Source organism: Caretta caretta, chromosome 7, assembly GCF_965140235.1.
Source record: "Caretta caretta isolate rCarCar2 chromosome 7, rCarCar1.hap1, whole genome shotgun sequence".
In the NCBI taxonomy this organism is placed as follows: Eukaryota; Metazoa; Chordata; order Testudines; family Cheloniidae; genus Caretta; species Caretta caretta.
The window spans coordinates 1,411,956-1,435,298 of record NC_134212.1 but is presented as its reverse complement, the minus strand read 5'-3'; the positions used below and the strand labels follow the sequence as shown (position 1 = coordinate 1,435,298).

Below are 23,343 nucleotides of genomic sequence, written 5' to 3'. Positions count from 1 at the left end.
CCACCAGGCCACGTGGCCCCAGCAGTGCCTGGCTGAGTGGCTCTCCTGGGTCCCCGGTTCCCAGCACAGCTGTTTGGTTCCATTCTCACTCTCCGCCAGGCCACGTGGCCCAGCAGTGCCTGGCTGAGTGGCTCTCCTGGGTCCCCGGTTCCCAGCACAGCTGGGATGCTCCCGCCCACACTTGGGGACTGGAGCCCCTGGGTGCCCTCACCAGCAAGCTGCAGCACAGTGCGCTGGGGCGACTCTTGAGGCTCATGTGGGCAGCCCAGGCTGCTTCCTCGGCTGGTTCTCTGCCTGGTGCCCAGACACGCCCCAGCTGGGCATGTCCCGCCCTGCCCGTGAGGGCCCTGCCAGCTCCGAGGAGGAGCTGCAGGGCCTGGGGCACAGGAGCTGCTGCCAGCAGGCAGGGGCCGGCCCTGGATCGAACGGTGTTGGTAGCTCCCAGCCTCCTGCGGGATGGACCTGCCTAGAGCAGCGCAGGGGACCTGGATGCAGATGATGATTTAAAGCCCCCCAGTGTCCTCCCAGAGCCCATCTGTGAGCTCAGCCCAGGGATCCTGCTGGGATGGACGAGGGGTGGCAATGGGGTGGCCCTGCAGCCGGCCCAAGGACTGTGGCCAGGTGTCCTGCTTTGTGGTGTGCCACGTAGAGCCAGGTGGGGTTTCCTCCGAAGGGGGCTGCCCCTAATCCCTGGCTCCCAGGAGGCTGCATGATTGGCCGTGATCTCGCCTTTGACTGGAGCAGCCCCACGCCCGAGGCCGTGCTGAGCTCTGCAGCTGGGCCCGGCTCCAGCAAGGGGTGGTAGAGAGCCTGACCCACACAACCCCTGCCGACTTCAGCACCCCAACCCCAGAAGGGGCAGCACCCATCACACTGCCCCCCCTGCAGCCCACTTCCCCCAGAGAAAGGGGCCAGGACCCCTGCACCCCACCCAGGGAAACGCTGCCCCAGAAGGAGGCCCAAGGCCTGGCTGTCCCCTCTTGCTGGCTTGAGGGACAGGCAGTAGGAAGGCAGGTAGTGCCTTAGCCCATGAGCCGTTGGGGGCTGGGGGGTTACCCTGCAGCCAGGAGAGGGGCAGGATTCCAGCCCATAAAGCTCAGCACAGCCTGGCATGGTGGGGCAGGAGGGAGGGGAAGCTCCCCCAGCAGGGCCAGCCTGAGGCTCCTCCCCATGGTCAGGCCTGGGGGGCAGCAAGGTTGGGGGAGCCTCCAGCACAGAGGCCTTTGGGTCCCCACCCCATGCCAGTGACGCAGGCGGGAAGGCAGCTCCAGTGCTCGTTTATTGCGGCGACATGTGCCAGCCCCGCGGGGCTTGTGTTAAGGCAGCTGTGGCCCTCATGCATGTGCCAGGCCCTTTGTCCATGGGTCGCGCTCTCCCCATGCCCAGAGGGACCAGGCGCTCCTAGGACAGGCCTGGGCACAGCCAGAGCCAGCAAGGCAGCAGCAGTGTCTCCTTCACACCTTGCCAGGGTCCTCCTTCAGCATCACCGTCCTGTTTAACACCATCTGTGGGAGGAGAGGGAGAGGCACTGAGTGAGCCCGGGAGGCCCCGGGGCGGGGACGCCAGCCGGCCCAGCCCCCAAGAGCCGAGCAACAGAGACCCCAAGGACTCACCTTCCCCTCCGTGCTGTCGGGATCCACCGAGAAGTAGCCCAGCCGCTCAAACTGGAACTTGTCAAAGGGCTTGGCGGAGCGGATGGATCTGTCAGCCAGGGCGCTGTCCATCACGCACAGCGAGTCCTGCGGAGAGCAGCACTGTTCAGCGGCTGGGCCCCCGGCTCACCCAACAGCCAGGGGAGAGCGGCACTGCTCAGCGGCTGGGCCCCCGGCTCACCCAACAGCCAGGGGAGAGGGGCACTGCTCAGCGGCTGGGCCCCCGGCTCACCCAGCAGCCAGGGGAGAGGGGCACTGCTCAGCGGCTGGGCCCCCGGCTCACCCAGCAGCCAGGGGAGAGGGGCACTGCTCAGCGGCTGGGCCCCCGGCTCACCCAGCAGCCAAGGGAGAGCAGCACTGCTCAGCGGCTGGGCCCCCGGCTCACCCAGCAGCCAGGGGAGAGCGGCACTGCTCAGTGGCTTGGCTCCTGGCACACGGCTCACCCAACAGCCAGGGCCTTCCAAGTGGAGTGGCAGGGGAGAGCCCAGCAGCAGGAGAGGAATTATTTAAGCTCAGTACCAATGTGGACACAAGAACAAATGGATATAAACTGGCCATCAGGAAGTTTAGAGTTGAAATTAGATGACGGTTTCTAACCATCAGAGGAGTGAAGTTCTGGAACAGCCTTCCAAGGGAAGCAGTGGGGGCAAAAGACCTATCTGGCTTCAAGACTAAGCTTGATAAATTTATGGAAGGGATGGTATGATGGGATAGCCTAATTCTGGCAATTAATTGATCTTGGACTATTAGTGGTAAAGATGCTCAATGGCCTGTGATGGGATGTCAGATGGGGTGGGATCTGAGTTACTACAGAGAATTCTTTCCTGGGTGTCTGGCTGGTGAGTCTTGCCCACATGCTCAGGGTTTAGCTGATCACCATATTTGGGGTCGGGCAGATTGGCAGAGGCCCTGGAGGTTTTTCGCCTTCCTCTGCAGCGTGGGGCTTGGGTCACTTGCTGGAGGATTCTCTGCACCTTGAAGTCTTTAAACCATGATTTGAGGACTTCAATAGCTCAGACATAGGTGAGGGATTTGTTACAGGAGTGGGTGGGTGAGATTCTGTGGCCTGCGTTGTGCAGGAGGTCAGACAAGACGATCGATCGTAATGGTCCCTTCTGACCTTAAAAGTCTATGACTCATGACCAGCGGCAGAGGGAAGGGAGACCTGGGTGTGTCCGCAGGGCAGGCTCCCTGGCTCCTCAGCTTGGTATCTCTCACTCTCCCTGTCCCTAGCCCTGAGCTGCGGGAGTGCAGAGAACTGGGGGGGGGGTCCGTATCCCCTGTGCCAATGGCCCCCCGGAGAGGGGTGCTCTCCTCACTCCCAGGCTGGGTGGAACCTGTCCCAGCAGGTCATGTGCTCAGACCCTCCCACTCCAGGAGTCCCCCGACAAGGCCCCAAGCTGATGGCCCTGCACTCCCAGCCAGAGAGGCCCCTAGCCAGAGGAGGGAAACCACGGTAGTGGCCTGGCCGCAGGGCGGTGCTCGGGGCAGCTAGCAAGTAACCCTGTCACAGTAGTGAGGCCTAGCCCGTAGCACCTGCCAGCACTCACGGGGTTGAGGTCACTCAGGAATCCAGCTGGCACCTCTGCAGGGTCCTCGGGGTTTTTGTGCAAGAACCTGCAAATAAGACAGGGCCAGTCAGGGCCGAAGTGGGGGCCCCGCAGGCAGGAGTCCCCGGGCTGGCGGGGTGGGGCGGGGGACCCTGCGGGCAGGAGTCCCTGGGCTGGAATCCCTGAAATCCTTCCCCAGCCCCCTGCGGTGACCAGCTGCTCAGCCTAGCAGGGTCTTACCCTGTGCCAACCCTCCAGCCACCCTCCGCTGAGCCAGGCGAGCCCACTGACGTAGCAGCCCCAGCAGTGGCCACCAGGGCTGCAGCCCTCCCCCCGCAGCAGCCTGGGAAGCGCAGAGATCTCTGGGCATGTGGGGCTGGCGGCTGGTGTGTTTCCCAGCAGGCAGGGGCTGGCACAGAGTTGCCTGCGGCTGCCAGGCCAGCTGGTGAGAGCAGGAAAGCTGCTGAAGGGGCAGTTCCGGGCTCACCCACTAAGTGAAGCTGGGTGGCGTTAGCTGCGCCCAGCACGTGGCTCCACACGTACAGCAGGGCTGGGGCTCCCGGCCCCACCGCTCCGAGACAGCCCAGAGCCAGTGCCCCCCGTACTCACAGCTGCTCGTAGAGCCGCACCTCGCAGACCAGCGGATCCGACACCCAGTGGATGAAGGCTTTGGGCTTCTCCACAGAGTTCGACTTCGTGCATGTCACCTCCAGCTCCATCACCTGCCCGCCAGCATCCTGAGCAAGGAGAAAGAGGAGCATCAGGGGCCAACGCCTCACCGGGGAGCCCCATGGCCTCCGGCCCGCTGGCCACCACACAGCCAGCATGGGGAGAAGGGGGCTCTGCTGCGTGCCGAGCGGCTGGGGGCTGGACAGCCAAGGCCACCGGCTGCCTGTGCCAGCTCCCGCCCCTCTGCAGAGCTTCCCACGGCTCCAGGAGAGCAGCTGCGCCTGGCGAGCTCCGGCCTCCTTATCGCAGGGGAGGCCGTGCCACAAAGCAGCAAGGCCCAGTGACAGCTGAGCCCTCCTCGGAACCCAGGTGTCCTGGCTCCCCCCACCCAACCCTCCTCATAACCCAGGAGTCCGGGCTCCCCTGCCCCGCCCCCGGAACCCAGGCGTCCTGGCTCCCCCACCCTCTGCTCACTGCTCGACAGGTAGCTAACAGTGATTCGGAAGGCACGCCCCCTGGTGGTGACGAGGCAGGTCGCACCAGGCAGCCCCCGGCACATCAGTGTAACCGCAGGCGACCCCCGGCAGTGGCCGTGCTGGTCCCGGCCCACCTTGATGACGTTCTGGACAGCAATGACGTAGCCGGCGTGTCTCAGCCCCACTGGCTGGCCGGGTGCCAGCCGCTTGTAGCCTTTGTCCATCACCTGCAAGGGGAGAGCCCAGCCTGTGTTACCTGAGCTCCGGCCCCGGCCCGGCCTCCCCCCCGTCAGCCGAGCTCTGGCTGGGCACTCCTGTTCGGCAGCTTGCAGGGGCCTCGACTGACCAGCCCAGCCCGGCTCCCTGCTTGGGCCCCAGCTCCCAGTGCCCATCCCCCCACGCCCCATTCCCCACAGGGAGGAGTGGGTCCCTGCCCTGGAGCCAGGGCAATGCAGGTGCCCCCTGCCCCTGCTCACCTCCCTGAAGTCGCTGTGCTCGATGTAGATGGTGGCCTGGAAAGGGACTTTGTGGAAGCCCTTGGTCTCGTCGGCTGGGAAGTTGGGCACGAGAACTTCCAGGGCCTGGAGGGGAAGCAAGCAGGTCAGCGCCAGCAGGGGACCACGCTGGGCCCCTTTGCACTCCAGGCCTGGAGCCGGGAGAGCCCCTGGCCTACCAGCCCCCCAGAGCAGCAGGCCTGGGCCAGCCCCCCAGGCGCCCCTCCCCGCACGCCAGCCTCACCTTTTCGGTGGGGAAGTTGGTAATGGTGACTCGGAGGGGCTCCAGTACAGCCATGGCCCGGGGGGCGCACTCGTTCAGCACCTCCCGCACGCAGGCCTCCAGCAGGTGGGGTTCCATCGTCGTCTGCGCCACCGTCACCCCCACCTGCGGGGACAGGCTGCGCTCAGCTCCCGCCCAGGAGGGGCGGCCAGCCCCGCTCCCCCCGCCCCAAGGCACCTACCCGCGCACAGAAGTTGTTGATGGCCTCGGGGGGGAAACCTCGCCGGCGCAGGGCCGTCAGCGTGAAGAGCCGTGGGTCGTCCCAGTCCCTGAAAGGGCAACACCAGCCGTGACCAGCAGGGTGCGGCGTGGAGCCAGCCCCCGCCTGCCCCCCAGCAGCCCGAGCAGCCCTCACCTGACGGCGCCCGCCTCCACCAGCCGGATGATCTTCCTCTTGGAGACCACAGTGTAGAGCAGGTTGAGGCGCCCGTACTCCCACTGCACGGGGCAGTACACGCCCAGCGCATTGCACAGCCAGAAGTAGGAGGAGCGCCTGGGGGAGCCACGCAGCTGGTCACGCCTCGCCTCCCACTTGCCCCCCAGCCCTGCCGCTCACCCCCTGCCCGCCACCGCCCCCCCAGGCTCTGCCGCTCACCCCCTGCCCGCCACGGCCCCCCAGGCCCTGCCGCTCACCCCCTGCCTGCCACCGCCCCTGCCGCTCACCCCCTGCCCGCCACCGCCCCCCCAGGCCCTGCCGCTCACCCCCTGCCTGCCACCGCCCCCCCCAGGCTCTAACGCTCACCCCCTGCCCGCCACCGCCCCCTCCAGGCTCTAACGCTCACCCCCTGCCCGCCACCGCCCCCCTAGGCCCTGCCACTCACCCCCCTGCCTGCCACCACCCCCCTAGGCCCTGCCGCTCACCCCCCCTGCCCGCCACCGCCCCCCCAGGCTCTGCCGCTCACCCCCTGCCCACCACCGCCCCCCTAGGCCCTGCCACTCACCCCCTGCCGGCCACCGCCCCCCCCAGGCTCTGCCGCTCACCCCCCTGCCCGCACCGACCCTGCTGCTCACCCCCTGCCTGCCACCGCCCCCCGACCCTGCCGCTCACCCCCTGCCCGGCCCCCCCACACCCCCCATGCCCTGCCGCTCACACTGCTGCCCCCTGCCAGCTGGGCTCAGCCCCAGCTGCGCTGAGCTCCCCACAGCCGTAGGCAGTGCCCCCACAACCACAGTGGACTCACGGCCCCGCCGGCCCCGCCTCACCGCGCCTGGAACTCCTTGGTGCAGAGCGAGTGGGTGATGTGCTCCACGGAGTCGCACAGACAGTGGGTGTAGTCGTACGTGGGGTAGATGCACCTGAAATGCAAGGCAGGGCTTGAGGGCAGGACATGTGGTCCCTCGCCGGCGCCCGCTCCCCCCTCCCCGCCCGAGACACCAGCCCCTCACCGGCGCCCGCTCCCCCCTCCCCCCCCCGAGACACCAGCCCCTCGCCGGCGCCCGCTTCCCCCCCCCCCCCGAGACACCAGCCCCTCGCCGGCGCCCACTTCCCCCCCCCCCCCCCGAGACACCAGCCCCTCGCCGGCGCCCGCTTCCCCTGCCCCCGAGACACCAGCCCCTCGCCGGCGCCCGCTTCCCCTGCCCCCGAGACACCAGCCCCTCGCCGGCACCAGCCACCACCCCTGCATCCAGGTCCCCTGCACTGCTCTAGGCAGATACTTGCATCTCCGGGGAAGCAAGGCCCCTGCCACCCTGGTCCCATCCCCTCTCCGGTGGGGTCGGGCCAAAGGGCAGAGCCCGGCGGGCGGGCGGGGACCAGCGTACCATCTGTCCCCGCTTCGGTGGTGTGGCGTGTATTTGATGCGGTAGGCGACAGGGTCCAGCTTCCCGTCCTCCATCACCAGCTTCATTCGCAGCGTGGCCTCCCCCTCCTCAAACTTCCCCTTCTTCATCCCCTGCAGCGACAGCCAGGAGAAACCAGCGGGGACCATCAGCCACAGCCTGCAGCCTCTGCACACAGGGGGCGCTGTGGGGGCGGGGCAGGGGGCGGAAGGAACTCTCAGCGGGGGGTGCCGAGGGGGCGGGGAAGGGCAAGTGCCCAGCAGGGGGTGGGGCCCAAGCGGGCACTCAGCGGGGGGGAGGAGGTCACCAAGAGGGCGGGGCAAGCACCCAGCGGTGGCGGGGGGGTTGCCGAGAGGGCCATGCGAGCACCCAGCCCGGGGAAAGAAATCACCGAGGGGGCTGAGCTGAGCTCCCAGAGGGGGGCGCTGAGTCCCTTTGCAAGGCCCATATACCTGGAAGAGGAGGAGTGACTCTTCCACAGGCCGATCCCGCCATGGGGAGGGCGGAGGGTTGTGGCCTTTGATTTCTTCTACCCTCTGATGGCAGACGTAGGCGTGGCCCCTGGGGAGGAGAGAGACGTCACACCCGCCCCACACACGCCCACCGGGGACATGGCCGAGTGACTGCTCAGCACGGGACCCGCCGGTCTGGCACTGGCAGGGAGCCCAGGGGGACCAGGCTGCTCGCAGGGAGTCCCATCAGGCTCCGTACTGTCCCCACAGCAGCCAGGCACACCCTGCCCCTCAGAACGGCCGGCTCCACCGCCCCGTGCAAAGCCTGTCCCATGGGCCCCCACGTGCCCCGCACACTCACCGCTGGATGAGCTCCATGGCCCACGCATACAGCTGGTCGAAGTAGTCTGAGGCATGTGTCACAGCATGTGGCTTGTAGCCTACGGGCAGAGGGAGCCCATGAGTGAGTGCCTCCCTCCTTCCCTCCCTCCCCGCCCCCACCTGGAGCACCAGCCTCATCCCCGCTCTGCCCCAGTGCCAGGGGGCTGCCCCTGTGTGACAAAATGGGGATTTTCTCATTATGGTGTAAGTGAATCTTATTGTTTTGCATGAATACTGTATGTGCCTCAGTTTCCCTGTGTGCTGCATCAAAACCTCGGCGATGGAGACAGGGGTGTGTGACTTTTGCCGAGACCCCCGGGGGCAGGTGAGGCGGCTCCGGCTGCCTGCATTTAGGTGATGGCCGATGCCCATCGTAACCTGAGACCCTGGAGGGGGATGTGACCAGGTGAAGAAAGACAAAGAGAAGGGGGAGCAGCAATGGGCAGGGGAGGGTTGGAGGTCAGGTGGCTGGAGGTTGGCAGTCTGGGGGGGGGGGCAGGAAGGGGGGAATCCAGGCCGCCTGGCCCAGGACTCCCAAGATGGACTTGCCTGAAAGTCACTGATTTCTGTGCTAACGAGCTCTGTTCTACGCTGTGTTCCCGTCGACTAATAAACCTTCTGTTTTACTGGCTGGCGGAGAGTCACGTCTGATGCGGAGTTGGGGGGCAGGACCCTCTGGCCGCCCAGGACCCCACCCAGGCAGACTCGCTGTGGGAAGCGCATGGAGGGGCAGAGGAGGCTGAAGGCTCCGAGGTCAGACCCAGGAAGGGGGAAGCCGGGTGAGCTGTGTGTCCTGCAGACAGGCTGCTCCCAAAGAGGAGACTTCCCCAGAGTCCTGCCTGGCTTTGTAGGGAGCAGTTCCAGAGCATGGCCCCCATGACTCCCTGCCCCCCATTGGCAGCATGCAGGGACCTTCCGGGAGGCAGCTGACTGAAATAGGGAGGGGCCAGGCCAGTGCCCCCCACCTCACCCCTGGGCAAAGGCAGCAGGTTCTGTTCACCCAGCAGCAGCTGTGGGAGCTCTGGCATCTCCCTTGGGTACCTGGCTGGTCCCTCTCCACCCCAGCTGCTCCCCCCACAACCTCCTAGTCATCCCCCCCATTCCTCACCCCAGCGGTTCCTGCTCTGCCTCCCTCATCCCCCACTCCCGCTACCCCCCCAGCCACTGCCCCCACCCCTTGTATCCAGCTATTCCCCTCCCCCATGCCTGGAACCCAGCCATTCTGCCCCCCTGCCCCCACCCCAGCCAACCCCCTCCACTTTCCCCCAGGCCCCGTACCCAGCCACTCCACCATGTCCCGGATGGCGGTGAAGTACTTCTCCTCCTCCTTCTCGGGGTTGGTGTCGTCGTACCGCAGGAAGCACACGCCCCCGTTGGCCTGAAAGGGGGCACGGCCTGGTCAACCCTACGCCCGGCACCCCCTGTGGCCACCACCCCCCGTGCCCAGCACCCTGCCAGCGCCCACCACCCCCACCAGCCCCCATGCCCACCAGCCTGCTGGCGCCCCCCCCAACTCCCAGCCTGCAGCCTCCCCCCACCCCCACCAGCCCCCCCACCCGCAGCCCCGCCCCCACCACCCTGCCGGCGCCCGCCACCCCCGCCCACACTCACCAGCCCCCGCGCCCACCACCCTGCCAGCACCCACCAGCCCCCTGTGCCTGCAGCCCCGCCCATACCCACTGCCCCTGCGCTCACCACCCTGCCAGCGCCTGCCACCCCCCATGCCCGCAGCCCCGCCCACACCCGCCAGCCCCATCGCCCATCACACTGGGGAGAGGGCAGGGCCAGAACAGGCCAGGGGCCTGGATCTGGCAATGGGGCAGGGCAGCTCCGGGTGCTGATGGGGCTCAAGGCCTTTAGCACATGGCTTGTCTCCAAACCCCCACCCTTCTCTCCAGCAGCTTCTGGGAGCCGGCCCCTGTGTGGGGTCAGGCGTGAGAGTGCTGGGCTGAGCTCAGACTGGGTGCCACCGACAGGGGCCTGTCAGCAAAGTGCAGTGGCTCTGCGCCATGAGGGAGCTGGGAGGACGCATCTGTCCCAGGGGTCAAGGCAGAAGCTCACCTTGGCGTAGCCAGGGGGTCCCGGGGGGTGCGGCTGGCTTGGGGGGGAGGGGTATGGCTCACCTTGGCATAGCTGGGGGGCCTCGGGGGGTACAGCTGGCTCGGAGGGGATGGGGGGGCTCACCTTGGCATAGCCGGGTGCCCCGGGGAGTGTGGCTGGCTCGGGGGGGTGGGGGTGGGGCTCACCTTGGTGTAGCCAGGTGCCCCGGGGGGTGCGGCTGGCTCAGAGGGGATGTGGGAGCTCACCTTGGCGTAGCCGAAGTTGAAGTTGATGGCTTTAGCGTGGCCGATGTGCAGGATGCCATTGGGCTCCGGAGGGAACCGCGTCCTCACCTGAGGGGAGAGGAGTTCCCAGACCCACTAGCCCAGTGTCCAGAGCGTTACTGGCCCCGGGCCAGGCCACGCAAGGTGAAAAGGCGCCAGCCTCATGTCCCTCGCAGGCACCCAGACCCCCACCCCACCCCCACGGGACTTGGCCCACAGGCCTGGCAGCCTCCAGCCCCTGGGGACAGTGGGCTCTAGTGATGGAGCGAGAAGGGCCTAGAGACAGAAAGAAACCGGCTCCCAGCAGTGACAGGGCAGGGTGGTGCCTCTGGGCTCTCTCCCCCTCCAAGCTGTGCTCAGCCCCGCTCTGGGCTCTGACCTGTGCCAACAGCCGGAAGGAGGATCTCTGGGGTGTCTGACGCCCCTTCCTCATAAAGCCGGCCAGAGGAGGGTCTGGAGGGGTCTGTCCCGTCCCTGGGTTCTATCCCCAGCTCTTCTGCTGTCCTTGCCACCAAACTTCGCCTACCCATGCCTCAGTTTCCCCATGTGGCCCAATGGCCTCTGAGGCCCATTGTGGGGGTTAATGGACAGCACTCGTTACTGTGGTTAGTGAGTGACAGGAGCAGGCAAGTCACAGACACTGCAGAGCCCCTGCCTCATGCAGGATGAAGGGGGGCTGGGAGAAGACCCTGACCCACCTGCCCGCCGGTGATCTCCAGGTGCTGCTTCATCAGGGCCATGGTGTGGGGCGTGATCACGTAGCCTTCTGTCTTGTAGTTCTCACCTGGGGGAGCAGGGAGCTGTGAGCATGTGGAGGGCGGAGGGCTGGGGCGCAGTGCCCCAGTCAGCAGGAGGGGAGGCCCCCGCCCTGGTGCTGGGCATGAGCCCCCAGCAGGGAGGGAAGCGTGGGACTCCACACACTTGCCCCTCTGCTAATGGACCCTGCTAGGGGCAGGCTGCACCCTCCTGTGGTGGGCAGGGACACAGCCTGGTGCGCCCCAGCAACTGCCCCAGGGCTCCATAGCTGGGCTGCCCAGCTGGGGCACCAGAGCCAGGCTGGGGCAGGAGGCTCCAGTGCCCCAGCCAGCACCACCGCCCAGCCCCCGGGGAAGCCAGGCTCAGACTGGGCACCCCCAGCACAGCCTCCAGAACACCTGGGGCAGGACTAACAGCAGGGCCCGACCTTGCCCAGCCGGCGTGGGACGGTCCCTCCCGTCCCGAGCCCCTGAGCACCCCCGGGCCTGCCCACGCTGAGCCTGCCAGGCCGAGGCCCCAGGAGCCCAGAGCAGACAGGCCGCACTCACCTGGCTTGTGGAATTTGAGGGCTTCTCCCCTCAGCTGCTCCATCAGCGACTTTGTCTCCAGGGTCACTCCTCCTGTGGGAGCAGGGAGGCGAGGTGCGTTAGCCTCTGCCCCAGAGACCCCGCCCCCCCGCTCGCAGACCTCCGGTGCCGCCCGGCCCAAGGCCCTTCCCCAAGGGCGCCCGCCCAGGCCAGGCCGGTTCCCAGCCCCGTTCTTCCCTTCCCTTCCCGAGAGCCGAGACCCGCACAGAAGAGAGGGGAATGGAGCTGGTGCGCTGTCGGCCATGCAGCAGGGACCATGGAACCAGCGGGGACAGGCCTCGGTCCCATCTGCCCCCTGCATCGACAGCAGAAGCGGCCAGAACCAGAGGGCGGGGGGCGCTAGGCAGCAGGAATCAGGGCCCAGCCCAGGACGCCAGTTCCCAGCTGAAGGCAGGGAGCCGATCCACCAGCAGGGTCGTCCCGGCTCCCAGGGCGAAGGCCACTGAAAGTGGCAGCTCCCAGCTCCAGGGGTGGGGCAGGCACATGAGCCCCACAGCCACAGGACGCTGCGTGTGCGGTCAGTCCTCCAGAGAGGGGCTGGCCTGGCAGTCGGCCCCAGAGCTCCCAGAGACCCGGGGGGCGGTAGGTGGGGGGCAGCCCCACGACCCAGGAGGAGCTGTCCCAGGCCCGGGCCGGGGGGTGGTAGGTGGGGGGCGGTAGGTGGGGGGCAGCCCCATGACCCAGAGGAGCTGTCCCAGGCCCGGGCCGGGGGGCGGTAGGTGGGGGGCGGTAGGTGGGGGGCAGCCCCATGACCCAGGAGGAGCTGTCCCAGGCCCGGGCCGGGGGGTGGTAGGTGGGGGGCAGCCCCACGACCCAGGAGGAGCTGTCCCAGGCCCGGGGGCAAGGGAGGGCACACTGAAATGCAGTTCACCAGGACCAAGCAGTGTGGCCAGGGACTGGGCCGCTCCGGGGGCTGGGCACTAAGTGGCATCCTGTCCTCACAGTCCACCCCCCCACCCCCCCTGCATCTTCTCTGGGGCACATGGAGCAGCCCAGGCCAGGGCTCTCCGGGCGGCACCTTCCCCAGCCCCAGTGCAGCAGGCCCAGCCGCGGGCTGTTTCTGGCCCCCAGCTCAGTGGCTACCCATGAGGGCGCAGACGAGGATGCGGGGAGTCCCCAGACCCTGCCCAGCCAGACCCGCACAGCAAGCTCACCATTTTCCTCCAGTGCCTTCTGCTGCCTCTCCACCTCGGCCGGCTTGGCCTTCCCAGCCTGCAGGGACAGAAGGGGAGCAGCCTTCAGCGCTCCCTGGGGCCCTGAGCCCAGCCAGCCCCGCCCCCGCAGCGGAGACTGGACACTGCGCACCCGTCCCGCAAAGCCCAGCCTCCTCCCCAGAGGCCACGTCTCCCACCACACTGCTTCCCGCAGTCAGAATGAGCCTGGGGCTCTGGCCAGGCAGCGCTGGGGAAGGGCTCCAGCCCCCTTCAGCTCCAGTGACCTCATACGTGCCCCCATAGCCCAGGGCACTGCCAACAACCCTGCCCCCCATAGCACTGCCAACCGCCCAGCCCCTCTCTCCATAGCCCAGGACACCGCCAACTACCCAGTCCTGCCCCCCCATAGCACCGCCAACCGCCCAGCCCTGCCCCGCCATAGCCCAGGGCACCACCAACTGCCTAGCCCCTCCCCCCATAGCCCAGGGCACACACCCCCAGCAAGCCAGGCTCGGGGTGCCCCTCCTGCTCACACGGTACCTTCTGTTTCTTTTCCAGGTCAGCTTCTGTCTTTGGGCCCAACAAGTGCAGCACCTGCAGGAGAGGGGAGTGGGGCCTGAACAGGGCTGGACAAGGGGAGAGGGGGGGCAGGAGTCTGAGCGGAGTCACTCCCCCATCAGCCCCCCCACTCAGGCTGGAGCCCAGCCAGGATCTCAGTGGTCCCTCTCCTCGGCAGGGCCAGCAGGACCATCCCTCCACCGCCCTGCCTGGGCCACGGGCCTGCTCCCAGGCACTTCCCGCGTGGGACACGAGCCGGGCGCAGGGCTCCTGGGGGCCAGCGCTGTGTTCAGAAGCCAGGTCCCGTCGCCCGCTGGGCTCAAAGGCAGCCTGGCACAGCCACACCTACCTGCAGGTCCACTTCATTCTTAATGCTCTTGCCATCCGCCCACCTCAGACTGCCACGCGCCTCGCCTGCAAGTGAGCACAAAGGGATGGGTGTGGGCAAGAGACAGGCTGGCAGGCCCCAGCTCAGCGATCCCCCTGGGACAAGCAACGGCACCTTCCCCTTGAGTCAGGGCCGCAGCCTCACTCAGGCCACCAGCTGCTGGCCAAGGGCAGATTCCAGCAGCCTCTCTGCTGCCAGTCTGGACAAGCCCCAAAGCCACCAGGTGCAGCAGGGCCTCAGCTGCACAAGGGTGGGAGAGCTGCAGAGCGGGCCTACAGTTGGGGAGCTGGTGCAGCCCCCAAGCACCAGCAGCCCTGAGACAACAGGCTGCCGGGCCTTTAACTGCCACATCGTCCACAGCTCTGCAGAGCACTGGCATGTACAACACTGGGCCCCGTCTACACTGGGGCTCCCAGGGCCTCTGCCCCCAGGGCGGCTTGCCAGAGGTTAGCCATGGCAGGGATGTTTTCGCAGAGCTCCCTTGTGTCAGCAGGCCACCCCGGAGGGATCTCGTACTGCTGGGCTTCCCCGCTGCACACCCGCTCATGGCAGGGGCCGGGCAGCTCTCCCAGGCAGGGGCTGCGCTGAGACGTCTGCACGGCAGCCAGCACCGTCAGTGCTGCGAACGGCCCGTCCTGCGCAGCAGCTCCCAGCCCGGCTAGCGACACACACAGCTGGTGGGCAACAGGTGTACACTTGCCCAGTTGGCTCAGGAGCCGCAAGGAAGGAGGACATCGTTTCTGAGAAGACGGGGCACTGGGCAGGGCCAGGACCTGAGGGGCACCGAGCAGCCTCCCTCTCAGTGCTGGGCGGCTGGCTCTCGCTCACCTGCTCAGGGGCGAACCAAGCACTGCAGGGCGTGGGGAAGGAGTCTCCTGCAGGGCAGGGGGCAGTGACCTTCAGGGATTTCGACTTCCTCTGCAGCCTGGGGTGCAGGTCACTGAATCATTTCCCAGCCATGGGGGGCCTCAGGCACTGGGGCCCTCGGCAGCGATGTACCAGAGGTGACCTTTACCGGGTGAAATCATGTTTTTACAGCCCCAGGAAACCTAGTTAATCCCAGTTTAAGGCATTTTCTATTAAAAACTGTCTCGTAGCCACTGCGCCTCCTCTTATTCCATACTCACAAGACCGCAGTCGGGGATTAATTTAGGGCTGTACAAATAAAAAGTAAAAGTGCAGCAGGCGAAGCACCACACTGTGTAATTGTAGCATTGAGCAGCCCAACGCCCATGTAGGTTTTGGGTCAGTGTTTTCTGAAGGAAGTTACACATCTCGTGACTCATTTCAATATTATCGAAACAAACCCATTTAATTGCATGAAAAGGCCGATAACGCAGAACTGCAGGCGGGAAGTGGGAAGCGATCAGAGGCGTGGCGAGCTGCAGGCGGGGGGCGGGAGGCGATCAGAGGCGTGGCGAGCTGCAGGCGGGGAGCGGGAGGCGATCAGAGGCGTGGCGAGCTGCAGGCGGGGAGCGGGAGGCGATCAGAGGCGTGGCGAGCTGCAGGCGGGGAGCGGGAGGCGATCAGAGGCGTGGCGAGCTGCAGGCGGGGAGCGGGAGGCGATCAGAGGCGTGGCGAGCTGCAGGCGGGGAGCGGGAGGCGATCAGAGGCGTGGCGAGCTGCAGGCGGGGAGCGGGAGGCGATCAGAGGCGTGGCGAGCTGCAGGTTGCCAGTCCAGGTCCATCTGGCTGTGCAGCGCCCCATCAGAAGACCAACTGTGATGCAGTGGTTAGGCAGAGCCTGTTCCTCAGGTGCGAATGGATGCATGCGAAGATTGAAAAGATCCGTTCTTTGCTTCCTGGACACTGATGCAGTTCTTTTCCCAGGTTCAAGCGGGTTTAGGCTGGTATGAAGCAGCGCCCTGCCCTACATTACTTTTTCCCAAGAAACTGCCAGCCCTGTATTGGCTTTCCGTCCGGTTGTTGGGTTCAGCGTGCGGGGGCTGAGCGGGGCGGGCAGCCTGTCCTAGACAGGAGCTCAGACAGGATGATCTCGTGGTCCCTTCTGGCCTTAAACTCTCTGACTTTGCTCCAAACAAGTTCCTGTTTGCAGGGGTGTGAGCACTAGAAGGGGCCCGGAGCCAAGGCAGTGAGCCAGCAATGGTTTAGTCACACACAAAAGGAGACCAGGAGGGGGGACTCCAGATAACGCGCCAGCGTGGGCCACCTCTGCCCTCGATGCCGCAACGCACATCACTGCAACAGCCAGACCCACAGACCAGGGAATCTCCTCAACGCAGCCCAGCAGAGTGCCCAGCGGTGCCAGGGCACAGGACGGTTGGGCAGGCAGCCCAGTGCCAGGGTAGGAGCCCTGCTCACAGCCACATCGCTCTGTCATGAAGCGTGGGGGAGTCAGGGTCTTGTACCCTTCTTTCCTGCGATTCACGGTCACCGTGACTCTCGGCTGGCCAGTAGAACAGCAGGTTTATTAGAGACGACAGGAACACAATCCAACCCAGAGTTTGTAGGCATGAACAGGACCCCTTGGTAGGTCCTTCTGGGAGATAGAGACCTTAGACCCCCCAACTCTGGGGCTCTCCCCTCTTCCCTAGCCCATTCCAAACTGAAAGAAAAACCCTCCAGCATCCCAACCAGCCTCCCCCAGCTCCTCCTCCAGCCATTGTCCAGTTTCCCTGGCAAAGGTGTCACCTGGCCCCAACCCCCTCCTGGCTCAGGTTACAGGCTCTCAGGTATCCCATCCCCAGTGAAACTCCCCTGCCACGTTCCCAGGTCAACACTGCCCAGGTCAACACTCCCCGCTCCCTGCTGCATCACAGGCTCTCAGAAGCATTGCCAAGGGGATCCTCTAGACAAGGGGCACACACAACAGCACCACCAGGGAGCTAGCCTTCAAACCAGACCCTGCCAGCCCAGCCAGCCTGAGGGTCAGGAGGGACAGAGGCAACCAGCACAGGGTCAGATCCCACCGGCCGATTCCCAGGCCCTGCCCTGCTCATGCCCCTAGTCCAAGACACAGCCACCACCAGCTCAGCTCCAGAATTGTTCTACAGGCTCATGGCCAACAAGCTGTGGCTGTACCTGGCCCTACTGCGCGTGCTCTGGCTATGACTCTCGGGTGCCTGCCACCCTCATGGCCAGCGAGTCACCACGGGAGCAGCTGAGCACACACTGCGGCTTAGCTCCCAGAGCAGTGCTCACAGCCCTATTCCAGCCCCCAGGAATCTGGCAGATGAGGGGCAGGCATGAGGCATGGGGAGCAGTGGGGAAGTTCCAGAAGGATGCTGGGAAAGCAGGGTGCTCTGGGAGGGGGATCAGAAGAGGAGGCACAGAGGCGACCAGGTACAGAGGAGATGGGCACATGGATGCTGCACCTGGTCTGTAAGAAGCACAAGGAGTGAGCCCAGGCCAGGGGAAGGGAACAGAGCTAAGGGACATACTGGGGGGGAAGAGGGAAGGTACCTCTTGATCTATGCCACGGAGAACCACACACAGGTCACCCCCCGGAGACCCAGCCCCCGGCCCGCCTGAGCTGCAGACTCACCCATCAGCAGCCCCATGTTAAAGCGGTACCGCTCCGACAGCAGCTCAGCTCGGTGCTTGTTAATGGCCGCCTCCACCTAGACCGAGCAGGAGAATCCAAGTGGTGAGCCGGGCAGGAATGGGCGGGGAACACAGGCTGCAGGGCAGCAGAGCAGAGACTCACTTGTAACTGGTGCCCTGACAAACTCCCTAAGGGAATGAGATCGGCGATGGGAAAGGAGGGGCTGGAACCGGCACGGGCCAGACGGGCTGGGCTCAGACACACAAGGGAGCTACCAGTACGGCCATGCTGGCAGGGAGCTCCCACCGCAGCAAGGGCCCCTCATCTCCTCTCGAGAGAGGCCCAGGTAGGAAGGGCTACAGGCCAGCCTGGGCCTGTCTGCATGGCTGGCCCCATCCTCACTGGCGGGGCTCTGACATGGACAGCAATGGGCACTATCTGCTCTGTGCCCCGGGACTGCCTTGCAGTCCCTGCAGAGCTCACCCGGACCCCCAGCCATCCACTCTCGCTGGCACAGAGCCGCAGCAGCCCTGCAAGCACAGTGGGCACCGGGTACCTCTGGTCTCAGGCTGGCGTCAGCCTCAGAGGCAAGGGAGGACCAGCGGCGAGTCCTGAAACAGGAGCGTTGTCTCCCAGGCCCTGAGAGCAGCCCGCTAACAGGAATGGCCTCCTGCCAGCTCCCCCACCCCCGCTCGGAGCAAGGACCCCACCCACAGCCCACCAGCAAGCACCTCCTGGGGTGCCATTAACACGGCCTCCTGGCTCCCCAAGCCATGGGCTGCCTTTCCACCGCTCCGCACGGCCCAGCAACTCCGGGACCCACCGGCTCGTCCCCACCCCACCCCTCGCCCTTGCACTCACGGCCTCCTCTATTTGCTCGGGGGTCACCACCACCCCCACGCCACACTCGTGCTCGAAGTCTGCCATGTCGATGGGGTCCAGTGGGTGGCTCCGCACATACTCCAGGGCAGCTGGGGGAGGCAAACAGGCAGCTCAGGCAGGGGGCATTTCCATGCAGCGCCGTGGGCTGCTTCACCCAGGCTCCAGACCCATAGGGGTCCCTGCTTGTCCACAAGGGCCTCACAGACACATGGCCTGCACCCAGGCAGCGGCAGCTGGCCCCCTTCCTGGGGCTTCAGGCTCATGTTGCCCAGCAGGGCGAGGTGCCCAGCTTCTTACAGTACAAGCCTGGACCAGGCAGAGTGAAAGGCAAGACAGGACATCGGCCAAATGGCTCCTGCTCCACCCCCCAGGTACCAGATTCCTCATCTGCTGCCTTGGACTTGTCACATTGCCTCCAGATCTGATCCTGGTACAAACCCGGGCCAGTTCCTGAACTGTAAGGGGGCTCGTGGCTTTGCCAAGTTCTCCCATATGCCGCTAGGTCCTGGGGTCCGCTCTGCAGGCTCACTGCAGCGCGCTTGCTCAGCTGAGACACGGGATGCGTTGGTCCAGGGGGACCCTCCCACTATGCACGCTGGGGCTAGCGACACCAGAATATGGGCCCTGCACTCCCACCCTCATCTGAACCCTGCAGGAAGCAGCTCACACAGCTCGCTGTACAGGGACACGGAAGAGGTTGGGATCCAAGGCAACAAGACTTGTTGGGGCTCCTTATTCCCACCCAGAGACCAGAGCAGGATGCTCCTTGCAGCGTGTTTCTCAGGTCTTTGTCCAGCCCTGTTTAAAGGCCCTGCGTGACAGATGCTCTCCTCCCTTCCCTGGGGAGACCAATCCACGAGGAAAAGCTCCTCCTTGTTAATGCAGCCGCAGACAAGCAGCACCAAAAGGAAGCAGCCTCGGGGTCTGACTGCCAGGGATGGGCAGAGACCACCACAGAGGAGCCTGTGCTGACCCCCAGACGCCTGTGCCTGGAGTGACCAGGCTAAGCTGTGGGTTAGACCACTTGGCAGACGAGGTAGGGAAAGCCTGAGGCTCGGGGGAGAACACACACTCTCCTGCTGGGCAGGGGCTGAAACGTCCGATTTACACTGGGAATTTACAGACTGAACTGTAGGCACAAGGGGGTGAGACGCAGCCTCAGCAAAGGGAGCCGGGGTTAGCACTTTGCATGCACAGAGCATGCCGCAGTCTGGCCGGGAGAGGGAGCAGGGAATTCAAAGCACGCTGAGCTGCTAGATCTCAGGCCAAGGCTGGGTCAGCAGAGCCCACGCTGTACATGGGAAGGCAGGGGAGCACATCTAGCTGCCTGCCTCCCGTATCATACCACTGAGCTGCAAGTCTGTGAGGATCTTCCTGCTGGTGATGCAGCCCACAAGGAAACGAAGACGCTTTTGGTCCTTAAGCCGGGAAGCCACATTATACAAGAGGGTACCAGTCGCCTTGTCAACAGTTGGGCCCAGGATTCCTTGTGCCTAAAGACCAGGAAGGAAGGACATAGTTAGAGCGACACTATCTCTTCACTACCAGTGCTGCCAGGGCTACGCTGCTGGGGCATGGACTCTCTCCGGCAGGGGGCAGCGAGAATTATTCAGTCAGCCTAGCAGTGTCTACACCAGGGCTTAGGTCAGCTTAACTACAGTGCTCAGGGTTGAATTTTTCATGCCCCTGAGCAACACTAGGTCGCCCTGACTTTTGGGTGTAGACCAGGCCTGAGCCAGCATGAAAAGGGAGTCGAGCAGGACCCTGGCATGGAAGAGGCAGGGATGTTTCCTCTGAGAAACCCAAAGGGAAAAAATCTGTGAAGTTAGTGTGGTGGGTGGGGAAGGAAGAGAGTGAAAACCAGGCCAGTGGGGAGGAGTGGGGCAGCCAGGGCAAACCCCTCTCCTTGTCTTAGGGAGGGTGGTGAAAGAGGAGAGAGCTCAAACTCAGCCATGCCTTGGTGGGGCTCTGCTCCCGCTGTGGTTTGAGGGTCACAGCTAGGTAAGCAGTGCTCCCTCTGCCCGACTCTCCCCCTGGAGCACACGCTTCTCCATCAGGAGAGGCCACGTGACCATTAAAAATGTACTATCCGAGCCCTGCTTTCAGCCGCACAAGGACTCCCAGACAGAGCTACCCAGGAAGTGCTGAGTTTAAATGGCATCTGATTTGTACGGGTAGGAGTTAGTTTCGGTTTCTGCTTGTTGCAAAGAATCCCACTGTAAAATCAAACATCTGAATACTACAAGCCCACCCTCTCCCTCCCATAAACCCACCCCCACGCCTAGGGGTCCTGTCACACACTAGGGAGAAGCACTAGTTTCAGCATTCAGCCATGGCAGTTACAGAAGCATTCTGTGAACTGAAGCTGACACAACCTTCCTAAAAGGGGCACATCCGGATACAAAGGCTGCGTTTCAGAGGAGCAGCGTGTTAGTCTGTTTCCGCAAAATGTAAAGGAGGACTTGTGGCACCTTAGAGACTAACCAATGTATTTGAGCATGAGCTTCCGTGAGCTACAGCTCACTTCATCGGATGCAACAAAGGCTGTGTGGTAAACAGTTGGGTCACTGACCACATCTTACAGTGCTAAAACACACAAATGATACAAATCCAGCTCCCTGGTTATGCTCTGTGTGTGCCAGCCAGTCTCCCTGTGTGGGCAATGAAAAGCCAGTGCAGTCCCCAGCATGTTCCCAGCGCTGCAGAGCCTGGGTTTCACACACCCAGAGCCGGGCTCAGTTGCCAAAGATAACGGGTTGGTGGATGTTTCGAGAGAGGAACACGGCTGGGCCACAAAGAGTGCATGCACCCTACGCTATTGTGCCCTCATCCTGGGGCGCGCGGGAGGGGAAGGCAGAGGAAGAGCGCAAGGAAGTTGCCAACTCGGTTAGTTTGAGGAAAACTCTTCTCTGGTTCTGCGCAGTGTCTCGGATGGTAACGATTCCACCCTGCGTCTGCAACCCGCACCCAGGCCCTGACCCTTACCGCGAGCCACACGCATACTGGGCCACACTCAGCCCAGGCGTCAGCAGGCCCAGCTCCCAGGGACGTCGGGGGTGCAGAGCCTGCAGCCACCAGGGGTGCGCTGGGGACCGGTGGGCACTCTCCTGGGGCAGCAGGGGGTAAGGGGAGGGGACAGAGGGCGCACAGCAGGGGCAGGGCTAGGAAACTGGCTGCAGAAAGGGGGGCTGGCAAGGAGGGGAAGGGCTGTGTTCAAGCCAAAGGGCAGGGGTCACAGTGGGGGCCAGGGGTGCAGGGCAGGGGTCAAGGGACGGCGTGCAGGGGTCAGAGGTTAAGGTGAAAGGCACGGGGCCAGGATCAGAAGGGGCAGGGGTCAAGGGTCAAAGGAAGGGCACAACTGCCAGAAGGCACAGGGGTCAGAGGTCAGGCACAGCTCGGGGAGGAGCCTGGGGCAGGGATCAGGTTAGAGGGCAGAGGTCGCGGCCTGTGTGGGCAGAGGGTCATGGCCGGGGTCAGAGGTCAGGCACCGTTCAGGGAGGAGCTAGGGACGGGTTAGAGGAGGGGTCGCGAGAGGGTCGGAGGTCAGGGTTCGCGAGGCCCGGGGGTCCCGGCCAGCACAGGGGTCAGGGGTCAAGCAGAGCTCGGGGCGGGGTCAGAGGTCACCTGGGTCACGGCTTCCCGGAGCAGCGCGCTCAGCGCCTCGTTCTTCAGGGTCTCGCGAGCCTTGGGCTCGCTCAGGCCGATGGCCGCGAAGAGGCTCAGCGCGTCCGGCCCCGCCGCCATGCTGCCGCCGCTGCCCCGCCCGGCAAGGGGGCGGGGCCCGCGCCGCCCAATCAGCGAGCAGAAGGCGGGCGCTGCGGGGGGCGCCACCAATCAGCGGCGAGGGCGGCCCTGAGAGTCGATGGCGGAGCACGTCAGCATCTGGCTCCCCGGCAACCCGGCCAATGGGGACCGAAGCCGCCGGAGGGGGCGGAGCCAGGATTGCGGCCGATTGCATCATTTAAAGGGCCAGGGCCAGGCGGGAGCCACGTGGGCGGGGCGGCAAGGGGGCGGAGCCACGGCCAGTTCCTGGGGGCGGGGCTGGACTGGGCTGGGCGCGGGTGGCTGTAGGGCGGGGAGGGAGCTGAGCCGAGCCGAGCCCCCGGCACCCCCCCCCCCCCGGCACCGTGCCACGTGCCGGGCCAGCCCGCCCGCCGCGGAGCCCCGTCTACACCAGCTTCGCCCTTCCCGGGCTCTGTCTGCGCGGGGGGTCCTCAGGCCGCCGGGCCGGGAGCAGGGCGAGGCCCCCGGGGCGGAGGGGAGCCAGGCGCGGGGAGGCGCAGTGAGCTGGCTGAGGTCACAGGGCGGCCTAGGAGCAGGGTTTCCCCAGCCCGGCTGCCCCCAGCCGCTGGGGCCTCGCCCGCTGTCCTGGGCAAAGCCAGGCTCTCGCAAGGCGCCCGGGCCCGTCTCTGTTTGCTCCATCAGGGCAGCGGTTGAGCTCAGGCCCCAGGGCCAGCGGGGCTGCGGGTGAAGCTTCCAGGCGTGGGGGCCTGCGGCCTTCTCAGAAGTGGCAGCCGGGCTGTGGCGCGCCCTGGTACCGGAAAGCCCACCTCCTTGCCCTTGGGAATGGCTCGTTTCCCCCTAAGCAAACAACAGAATTAGCCATTTCTCAAAACAACTGGGAGGCTGCTAGCCATGGCCTCTGTGGAGGAGGCTGCAGCCTGCCAAATGGGCTGCCGCTGTTGTCGGTGGGTTGGCCTGAATCCGCCTGGGGGGTGGGTGCATTCGTGTCTGCAGCACTGTGCATCAGCTGGGCAGCTGCTGCCGCAGTGAGGCAAAAAGCCAGGGACAGCTTCAGTATCTGGGCAGGTTTTCCTCTCCCTCCCCAGCATTTATGGGACTTCAGTTCTGCAAGAGGTCAGGCCACCAGCTGGGCTTTTGTATCAATAATTGACATGGGGAATCACAAAGCGCTGGCCTGACTGGGTCCAAAGAGCAAAAAGAAACTGAGCCAACACCTTGCAGTGGCATATCAACAACCTGAAAGCAGCCCCAGCCTCCCTGCAGACTAGATGCATCAACAGAAGCCTAAAGCCGAGCCACCACAGGGGCCGATCTGACCCTCCTATGCCTCCGAAAGGCCTGTGGCCTTTGCCCGGCTTGGCTCTGTCCCTGGCCTCAGCAGCCCGGCAGCACTTTAACAGCGGCTGCGTAGGGACCGGGACCAGCGGCCACTTCTTACTGGTGCGCCGGCCTGGCCCACTTTCACCCCTGCTCATGGGGCTAAAGAGAGCAGTGTAGACATTCAGGTTCAGGCTGACACCAGGGCTCCAAGACTCTCCCCCCTTGCCAGGTTTCAGAGCCGGGGCTGGAGCAGGAGTGTCTGCATGGCCATTTTTAGCCCCCGAGTCAGTTGCCCTGGGCTCTGAGACTCGCTGCTGCGGGGATTGCAGTGTAGATGTCCCCTGGGGGACCTGAAGGGAGACATGGACCTGCAGGAGGGAAGGGAGGGAG

At 65.1% G+C, this 23,343-nt stretch overlaps 1 protein-coding gene across 2 annotated transcripts; it reads right to left on the bottom strand.

The window, feature by feature from the left end:
- Positions 1 to 1,261: 1,261 nt before the first annotated feature.
- Positions 1,262 to 21,672, bottom strand: QARS1 (glutaminyl-tRNA synthetase 1). Of its 2 annotated transcripts, XM_048857879.2 has the most exons (24): positions 21,514 to 21,672; positions 19,235 to 19,382; positions 17,869 to 17,978; positions 17,008 to 17,083; positions 13,465 to 13,529; positions 13,098 to 13,151; positions 12,558 to 12,615; positions 11,365 to 11,436; positions 10,759 to 10,844; positions 10,043 to 10,129; positions 9,015 to 9,114; positions 7,717 to 7,795; positions 7,356 to 7,464; positions 6,886 to 7,016; positions 6,328 to 6,420; positions 5,480 to 5,617; positions 5,306 to 5,393; positions 5,086 to 5,229; positions 4,824 to 4,928; positions 4,482 to 4,574; positions 3,812 to 3,939; positions 3,203 to 3,269; positions 1,614 to 1,739; positions 1,262 to 1,505 (listed from the first exon to the last, which is right to left on the bottom strand). In XM_048857879.2, the coding sequence occupies exons 1-24, from the start codon at positions 21,631 to 21,633 to the stop codon at positions 1,455 to 1,457; spliced, it is 2,328 nt and encodes a 775-aa protein (XP_048713836.2). In that variant the 5' UTR covers positions 21,634 to 21,672; the 3' UTR covers positions 1,262 to 1,454. The 2 variants fall into 2 exon arrangements, with proteins under 2 accessions (XP_048713836.2, XP_048713837.1); XM_048857880.2 differs by lacking the exon at positions 1,262 to 1,505 and having other exon boundaries at positions 1,611 to 1,739; positions 3,832 to 3,939.
- Positions 21,673 to 23,343: the final 1,671 nt, after the last annotated feature.

Excerpts from the sequence above, each read along its gene's own strand:
- QARS1 (XM_048857879.2), bottom strand. The coding sequence starts at position 21,633 with ATGGCGGCGGGGCCGGACGCGCTGAGCCTCTTCGCGGCCATCGGCCTG. Across the intron at positions 5,230-5,305 it reads TCAACAACTTCTGTGCGCGG|GTGGGGGTGACGGTGGCGCA; the intron begins GTAGGTGCCTTG and ends CTGTCCCCGCAG. Across the intron at positions 1,740-3,202 it reads TCCTGAGTGACCTCAACCCC|GACTCGCTGTGCGTGATGGA; the intron begins GTGAGTGCTGGC and ends TGCTCTCCGCAG.